Genomic DNA, 9,146 nt, shown 5'->3' with positions numbered 1-9,146 from the left:
GAACTAAGGAGAAAGTTGAAGCACGTAGGTATTTTAGGATAATGTGTTGTGCAACAAATTGATAGTAAATATATAAAATATATAAATCCGATATCAAATATTAAAAATATTAAAATGTGAATAAATAATCATAATAAATATTTAATTATAGCGCGCTTTAAGTTCTTTCTCTTCTGTAATTGAAGCATATATAGATAATTATTCACATAAAGAGAACCATAGAATGGATTTTTTTTTTTTAAATAAAAGCAACACGTTGAGGTATATAAATAATAACAAACACATTGCAGCAATAGAGAAAATCAAGACCAAATTCTCAATTAAAATTTAAATTCACTCTCAAAATTAACAATAAGTTGGAGAAGAAGCAGGATTAAGCAATGCAAAACAAGTAAATAAACTATCAATCAGATAAGTTAAAACCTTTCCGGAAATTCAAACCAATCTTGACTAAAGAAAAAGTATAATCGCAATTCAGCTTAATGCATTAGTTGGCCTTTCATGAGCCTTTACATTTGAGTTCATTCTAGTGTGGGAATACTTCATACCGACGATAACACGTTCTATGAAAATTCTATTAAACTAACAAAGAACCAGCATAGTTTTGCGACATTGATGTATAGTAGTACATGCTAAATACATGCAGTCAAGCATATCTATGTAGTTCAAAAGATCATGAGTCAAGAAAGATATAAAAAACACGCTTTGTTATTTAGACTAGCCTGTGTGCAGAATATTGTGCCAACCCCCTATCGATGTGTTGTTATTGATCAAAGAAAAATATTACACTCAAATTCATGATATTACAAATAGTTCATTTTGATCCACCTCAAGCCCGTTCAATTATTGTGGAAATATAGCTTGTTATATATATATGTATGTTTAATTTTAGGTTTCTTAAATATTTAGTCAGCAAGTTTGCTAGCTAATCATTGAAGCTAACAAATGAGGCTCCAATAAGCTCATCACCAATCATCTTGCTGCTTATAAGGATTTATAGCATCAACACCATTATTGTAAGATCAGACCCTTTCCAAGTGTATTTGCTCAACGCATTCAGATGATGTCTGTGAGTTCAGACTCTAGATTAGTCCTCATCAAGAAAGTAGGCATATGCCAAAACTACATCAGAGCCAGAAGAACAAAAAAATGATTTTGATTCTAAAACAAGACTAGATCAGTCCCTTGGTGGACTTTGGAGTGAGAATATTTTCCCACTAGGATCAGGAGTTGTTTCATCCGTTGCCTTGATTCTGTTATCAAGATGACGTATTTGACTGGGAACTCTCTGCAGAGGGAGTAGAGTGATTGGCAGGATTTAGTTGTTTGTAGATTGATAGAGCCTGAGCTATCATGGAAGAAGGATTTCCGATGGCGCTCGGAAGTAGAAGGGTAGTTCCCTGTGCAAGGAGATGAATGCAAATCAGAAACTCTTCCATGTTAAAGGATTTCAATGAATTATTTTATAATTTCGTTTTACCTCCTTTGCTACATGGCCAAATGCTGTGATGTATTGCTCAGCGACTCTCAGGCTTGCTGCCTGAAGACAAACAAAGAAGCTTTTAGAACCAGAAGCATGACCATAATCAAATTTTAAGGAAAAAATTTAAGCCATACGATGTCTGGCCAAGTATGGAAGTAATAAGGAAAAATATCTCACCTCCGCACCACCCTCAGCTTTCATGGCCTCTGACAATATCTTGAGACCTTGAGCGGTTGCCTGGGACCTAACAAGGATAGCCTCAGCTTCTCCTGATAAAAGAAGGTAAGGTGAATCTTTTAGAAGCTCAACAATGTTGAATTTTGACATTGTAAAAAAGTGTGAACCCTTACAGCAGCAGTGACATGTTTACATAAAAAAAAAAACAATGCAATAATAATGAAACTAGAGATTATAAAGTAATAGACCACACCATCTAAACAGTTACATAGATCTCCATTTTCCTCATGTGATTTTTCCCCCGTTTTAGAGTTTTCTGGTAGTCCTCATGTGTTTGCATATGGTACTTCTTCCATGAATCTTTGTATGTTATATTTTACTATTAGATTAGAAACTGATTGAGGGGGCATAAATCCTTTTAACACTTTCAGCATTAAAAAAAAAGCCAAAAATTATGGTGGCCAGTGACAGAATATCTTAAAGGGTAATAGCAATGATCATATTACTGCTTGAGATCATGGTAAAGTGTAAACTAGTAGTCATAAGTGTGCATATCCTAGTCTCATTCATGTAGAAGTTGAGGTCAGGGCTCAAACAAAATGAAGTAAGCAGTTTATCTGGTAGTTCAAAATAACTGAAGATAAGACAGAAAATCCATGAGGTAATCTTCTAAATATGGCCTACTACAATGGAGACTCATGAAGAGACTATTTCCTTACTATAGACACGAAGATGCATCATGCACAGACCCAGGTGGATTTCTGTCTATGGTTCTTGATATTATATTCTAGATGTTTCTGGGCTCTAGGAAGATACTACCCTGTGGACCTAAAGCAACTGGACTAGTAGGCTTGAAACTAGCATCAGCAGAAAAGTCAGCCAACTCATGCCTTCACATTTAAATTGAAAAATGAAAAGGAACAAAATCCAAACCAAATCAAACTTAATATCAAGAACCAAAAATTATCCTTTAATTGTATAACAAATTGATGTCACAACTAAATCAACTTCACACAACTAATGACATAAATAAAAATTAATCGATGATCATCATTTTCAATGATATATTTCTTCAATCATTGTACTTTTACCATGTTTTCAAGCATCGGCACTACATGACTTACAATGAAATTACAAAATTGATTTTTCCATTATACAATTGTTGGTTTTCCTACTAATTTTTGCATGTATAACTTTTTCCATACTAACACTTCATCTAAAATTTGCATGACTTGGCCATGCCTAGCTGTAGAAAAGCATGCACCCATAAGATAGTATAACGACTGTAAATATAGACAAAATGCCAAAAATACAATTGCTTTCAAATTCAATTATCCAAATATGTGAATGTGATATTTCTTGAGAATGGATGATCTAGATATGAATAAAAGGGTAGGTGTACAAAGATCGCGCCAATGCAGGATCCCGAAGAAGGGTCAGACCACATTGGGTCTATTATACACAATCTTACCTGTATTGCAAAAAGTTGTTTCCGCGACTCGAACCTATGACCACCGGGTCATGTGACAACAACTTTATCGTTGCACCAAAGCTCCTCTTCATCTAGATATAGATACAACAACAACAACCAAACCTTATCCCACTACATGAGATCAGCTATACTGATCTTTTTATGTCATTGAGTTCTACCTCCTACTATATCATCATCTATACTTAAATAAATTTTATTTTATTTTATTATTGCTGACCAAGTCTCTTTTGGTCGTCCTCTTCCTCGTTTGATATGCGTGGTTGTCATAGTTTCGCATCGCCTAACTGGAGTATTTATTGGTCGTCTAAGTGCATTCTCATACCATCTTAAACGTGTCTCTCGAAATTTTCCCTTAATAGATGCAACTCCGACTTTCTCTCTAATGCTCTCATTTCTTATTCTGTCCATTCTCGCATGTCCACACATCTACTTTAACATCCTCATCTCTACAACTCTTATCTTTTGCTCATGTGCTCGAGTCATAGCCCAACATGCAACTTCATATAACATAACAAGTATAACTGTGATTTAGTAGAATTTTCTTTTAAGTTTTAGAGGTACTTTACGGTCACATAAAACACTCGGTGCTCTCCTCCATTTCAGTCATCCTGCTTGTATTCTATATAAGATATCTCTCTCAATCCCTCTATCATTTTGTAAAAATGATTCTAAATATCTAAAGTTCTCGGTTCCGGGCAACTTATCATCTCCTATGAATAAAAAATAAAATTTCCAAAGATGTGAAATGCAAAGTGAAGAGAAGGCTATGCTCACCTGATCTAACTTTTCTTAGGTTCTCATTATCTAACCTTGTTGTGCAACATACACGATAAAGCTTTAATGCAAAGCTTGAATGTGTAACCATCACTTTTCTAACAACTATTTCAAGAAAAAACTTATTATAAGTTAACAATTATTTTACCATGTAAGTACAATCCAAACCATTTTAAGAAAAAAGATCCATGCATGTGACCTCTTATATTAACCTCAAGTTACAGCTATGTATCCAACTACACTCGATCTCAATGTACCAATAGGATAATGCCAAAATTTCAATGTGGATGAATTGAAGTGTCACAATCTCCCCACTTAATGCTTACACTTCAAGGCCCATGTTTAAAGAATCAAACCTCAGTCGATGCAATATGAGACCCAATGGTTGTCCCACTAACCATTCACTATTGAATATTTGGATTCTAAGAACAAGAAGAGGATAAGATCCATTGTGGTAACAATGCTGAAACAAAGCCCCATCTGAAAATTCGACATGATCTAACATGCTTAAAGCCAACTTTATCACAATTAAGCCATCTTATGCATACTAACATGGCTAGTTCAGGATATAAGACTAAATTCGGGTGTGGCAAAAGGAAATAAAGAATAAATGGAAATCATATAGTAGGAATTATTTAGAAGATTGGAGAAGGAAATGGGCATTGACCGATTAACTCAGTAAGCAAGAGAATTACAATTTCCAACAGAATCTATACAATTAGAAAACACTTCAGATGTTGGGGCAAAAGTCGGTGTCCTTCAAAAAAGTCTCCTCGCATAAATTTTATTGATTTTGAATATATATGTGTATATCATAATTATTCTGGTGGGTTTTGTAGAAGAAAGAACTACCTAATAATTATATCTATGTGACAATGTTGTTATAGTGTCAGAACTTCTGAAAGTGTGACACAAGAATTTCCTAAGCAATAGGTTTGCGTTCAGCTCTGAGTTTCAATCAAACTTATTCTTTTATAAGTTTATTGCAACAAGAGCGAACCAACAATCTTTCTTTTCAAAAAGGCAACGAAGTCATAAAAATAACTGATTACATAACATGGTAACATAGTTCATATGATGAAATAGGCTAAACCTATCTTATCAAAAATACCTTTTGCCCTGTTAACCTGGTCCATCATTGCTGCTTCTGATTGTAGTATCACTGAATTTTTCTTCCCATCTGCAATGTTGATGTGAGCTTGTCTCTCTCCTGTTAAATACAAGTTTCAGTGTTTTAACTGAAATGGAATGATGGCAGACTAAATGATGCAGCATTCCAATTGAATTGATACTCTGACAAGATTATGATTGTACATAAACCAATCTACAATAGCATGCTATAAACAACGTTTTACGACAAAGGATATTACTTAGTGGAGCGCACGAGTACCTTCAGATTCAAGAACCTGAGCACGTTTTCTTCTTTCTGCTTCAGCTTGCATCTCCATGGCTGCCTTGACTCCAGGTGGTGGAGATATATCCCCTTCAGAAAGACAGCAACTTGAATTTACAAAAAAAGCAATAGTAGCTCAACAACACAAACATAATAGATAAATAAATCCTTCAGCTTACTGATTTCATAACGCAGGCATTTAAGACCCCAATCAGAAGCAGCCTCATTGATTGCTCTCTGTGAAAGGACAAAGGATGGGTACAAGTGAAGGAAAAATAAACTACTAATTGCAGTTTTGTAATCACAAGCACAACTGCACTGCTAGCAAACCTAAGCCTATCAAATGGACTTATAACCAGACTAACTCAAGGAGTAAGCAACAAAGTGTAAACTTTTAGCATAAAATATTAATGTAGGGGCTTTAAGATTGGTTTGCAAAGGTATAAAGTTAATTACTTGTGAATTTACGCATGCTGGATACTGCTATATAAAGCACTGATTTTATTATGAAGTGCAGCGACGCATTAAATGTAAGAGTACATGTGATTGTAAAGGCATAAGATTTAATAGCATTTCCAAAGAAAAGTGTGTAGTCAAATGCAGAAAGATATGCTATTCTCTTTGTTCCATAAAGGAATTATCAAACTGATTTTCGCCACATAAAAGGTGACATTGCATGGGGAGGAAAAGGAGCACATACCACAATGTTCTCGTTTAGAGTATCCCTTTCTTCGAAAGTTTTGTCGAGAGTGATCTTCCCTAGCTCACTCCTCATTGTAGTCTGTGCCAACTGGATTATGGCATATATTGGGTTCTCCACACCATATGAAGCAAGGATGGGGTCGACAATCTACAACATTTAATTTGCAAGCTATAGGAGATCCAAGTAGAAACACCAATGCATTTAAAATTAAATTAGATTACTAGCGGCCTCATGACATTGCAACCACGATAGAATGGCCGGCTCAAAAACTTCCAGAAAGAATAGAAGACGGAAAAAAAAAACAGACCTTAACATAGAGAACACCATCGATGAGGATGCTGACATTGTCCTTGGTGATGGCTGACTGGTTAGGAATGGGGATCGCCTCCTCCTTGAGGGAGTGCACGTACGCGATCCGGTCTACGAATGGGACGAGAAGATGAATCCCAGAGTCTAATGTGCGCTGATACTTCCCGAACCTCTCCACAACATATGCCTTCTTTTCAGGCACGATGCGGATGCCCCAATTGATAGGGGCCAGATGCTCATACCTGAGAGAAACGCAAAAGAACCCTCTTCAGTAAGCAAAAAAAAACTTGTAGATCAGAGAGAGCGGTGTGTCGCACCTGGAGGAAGGTAAGTCGTCGCGAGAACGACCGCTACGGTACTCGCGAACGGGAATTAGAGGATAGGCTCGGCGGACGATGAAGGGGGATTCGATGGAGGCGGCGGCGGCGACGGCGGCGACGGCGGCGGAGCGGCGTGGAAGGTGGAGGGATTTGGTCCTCAGCAGCATCGCTCTCTCTTCTCAGTTCGTACCCCCGATTCGGTGAAACGCCGGCGGACGAATATAACGGACCGGCTCGCAAAACCCCAATAGGGTTCGAGCTTGACTTGACTAGTTCAACAATTTCCCTGTCAAAACAATTATAAATTAATTAAGTATTGGGCGAGCGTATTCGTCTTTCATCGGACAGCACGATGTCAAACTGTATCTTTAGTTTTTTTTAATCTAGATATTTATATTTTCGAACATATTAATGTTGATCAATTTGACCATAACAATTTTTTACTTATCACCGTGATAAATCAAAAAATACTAAGGCAAACAGAAAGTTTTGTCATCACACTAAAAGAAAATGCCCTTAAATATTACCTAACCGCTGCATCATATCCTAGACTAACCTTATATGTATTTTAATTGTTTTTTCATTTGATAAAAAATGTTGGGCAAATTGTCTTTCTTTATATTATGTGACTCTTATATTATGTGACGAATTTTTTAAAAAAAAATAATTATGCGCTTCTCATAGGAGATTTTGTAAAAAGAAATAAATTATGATACTAACGACTTCCTAATTAACAGGATCTAATTTTTTAAGAGAATAAATTCTAAGAGATTTGAAGGTATAAATCTATGGATACTTCTAATATTCATCTAATATTAAGATAGAAATTTTCTGGTTCAAAATCCTTGGATAAATCTTGGACATTACTAATTCATTGATAAGTAGTCTGTCCTCCACCTTTTTAATAAATGAGATTTATCTCACCCTACTAATAAATTTGTAGGGCCTCTCTGATCTAGAAGACTCTGGATCCGAAGATTTGACCTCCTAATATTGAGTTTATGGGAAGCAAGATACAAGAAAGAAATAAAATCATTAAGGGATGAAAAAGAAAAAAAAAATCAACAAAATTTTAAATTTATTGGGTTCTCAATATAAATCTGTATTCACATGTATAAGATATGTTTTAGATTTATAAAACGATAATTTACCAAAAAAACGTACATAAAATATGAAAATTATCAAAAAGCATATTATAGTTGTATATTTACTAAAGGACATAGTAAAGTGATGAGGAATTCTCATTTTAACCCTCTCATCAATCTCCTCTCCTCAGTCGTGATTTTTCAAGCATCCGAACTACATTTTGAATTATTTTGATTTTAAAATAATAGTTATGGTGATGAAGTGACCAATTTTTCTCCCTCCCTCTCTCAGCTTGTGCATGTCTCGTCGCTCTTCGTAACTCTCCGATTGTAGCTTTATTTTAGTGGTGAAATCGTCATCCCACTCAAACCCTAACTATCTTTGTGTATTCCTCAAGTGGCATCAAACATTTCCACCTATAAATCCACAGTGATCGCAACTCTACAATGAAAGGTTTTAAGGTTTCCGACAATAATCTCCTTTCATAATGGTACAAAAAAGTGGATCGGGTGTATCATCCTCTGCACTTCAATTATATGCAAATTTATCACCTTAGAAACTCTCTGATTTTGAAAAGCTCAACGAGTTTGATTAAATTTTTTTTTTAAATTGTAGGGTTCAGTAGATGTTGGACAGAAACTGCATTGGAACAGTAGTATCTTAGGTCACTTTAAAAGTTTTTTTCAAACATCCACAAAGAAAGGAAGACATCATGGATCTGTTATTTTACATGATCAATGCATAATGATGATCAAACAATTACTCTTTAGTGTCACGCCCTGGGGGAGTCTCTGTCCGAAGAAATTTCGGCAGCACCTCCTCTGTACGGGTGACAATCTGAAGTATTTCTACAGACATAATATACATCAGCCACAGGCGGCTGAATATACACACAACCACGCAGTTATATGTAAAGCAGCCCACTCGACTGTACCAAAACCAAAACACAATGGAAAATGGCAAAAACCAAATACAAACCAAAACACAAAACTGCTAGCCGGCTAGGCTTACACAACCAACAACCAATACAAAATATCACATAACAACTTCAACACTCCAGAACAAAACTGGAGCACAAACTAAACACACTGACACATAAAACAAACAAAACATAAATGAAACCGATATATCTTCTGAGGTGACGTGGGGACCAGCAGACAGGATACTCCAAGCGACATCATAAACACCCTGGTACCTGAAAAAGATAGTGTCCATGGGGGTGAGTTCAACAACTCAGCGAATACCAATAGACATGCCTAGTAAGATATATCTAACAGCAATAAACATGGAATACAATTTCCTAATCATATATAGGAAATATGCAAAACTGAAAGGTAACTGAGGAAGCTGTACTCACCAGGAACTCCTATCCAGAACAAAAGGGTCGTCAAACCAGATACACAATATGC

At 35.8% G+C, this 9,146-nt stretch overlaps 1 protein-coding gene across 1 annotated transcript; it reads right to left on the bottom strand.

The window, feature by feature from the left end:
• Positions 1 to 946: 946 nt before the first annotated feature.
• LOC122038048 (stomatin-like protein 2, mitochondrial) lies at positions 947 to 6,895 on the bottom strand. Its single transcript, XM_042597609.1, has 9 exons — positions 6,649 to 6,895; positions 6,330 to 6,573; positions 6,020 to 6,169; positions 5,499 to 5,556; positions 5,317 to 5,409; positions 5,038 to 5,136; positions 1,661 to 1,752; positions 1,481 to 1,540; positions 947 to 1,400 (listed from the first exon to the last, which is right to left on the bottom strand). The coding sequence occupies exons 1-9, from the start codon at positions 6,816 to 6,818 to the stop codon at positions 1,260 to 1,262; spliced, it is 1,107 nt and encodes a 368-aa protein (XP_042453543.1). The 5' UTR covers positions 6,819 to 6,895; the 3' UTR covers positions 947 to 1,259.
• Positions 6,896 to 9,146: the final 2,251 nt, after the last annotated feature.

This window comes from Zingiber officinale, chromosome 1A, assembly GCF_018446385.1.
Source record: "Zingiber officinale cultivar Zhangliang chromosome 1A, Zo_v1.1, whole genome shotgun sequence".
Lineage (NCBI taxonomy): Eukaryota > Viridiplantae > Streptophyta > Magnoliopsida > Zingiberales > Zingiberaceae > Zingiber > Zingiber officinale.
This window is presented reverse-complemented; position numbering and strand designations above follow the sequence as displayed.

What these genes read in the sequence shown, in the direction of transcription:
- LOC122038048 (XM_042597609.1), bottom strand. Translation starts at nt 6,818, where the DNA reads ATGCTGCTGAGGACCAAATCCCTCCACCTTCCACGCCGCTCCGCCGCC. An exon ending in ATGGTGTTCTCTATGTTAAG is followed by an intron (nt 6,170 to 6,329) that starts GTCTGTTTTTTT and finishes TAAATGTTGTAG; the next exon opens with ATTGTCGACCCCATCCTTGC. An exon ending in TCAGGTTCTTGAATCTGAAG is followed by an intron (nt 5,137 to 5,316) that starts GTACTCGTGCGC and finishes TGTATTTAACAG; the next exon opens with GAGAGAGACAAGCTCACATC.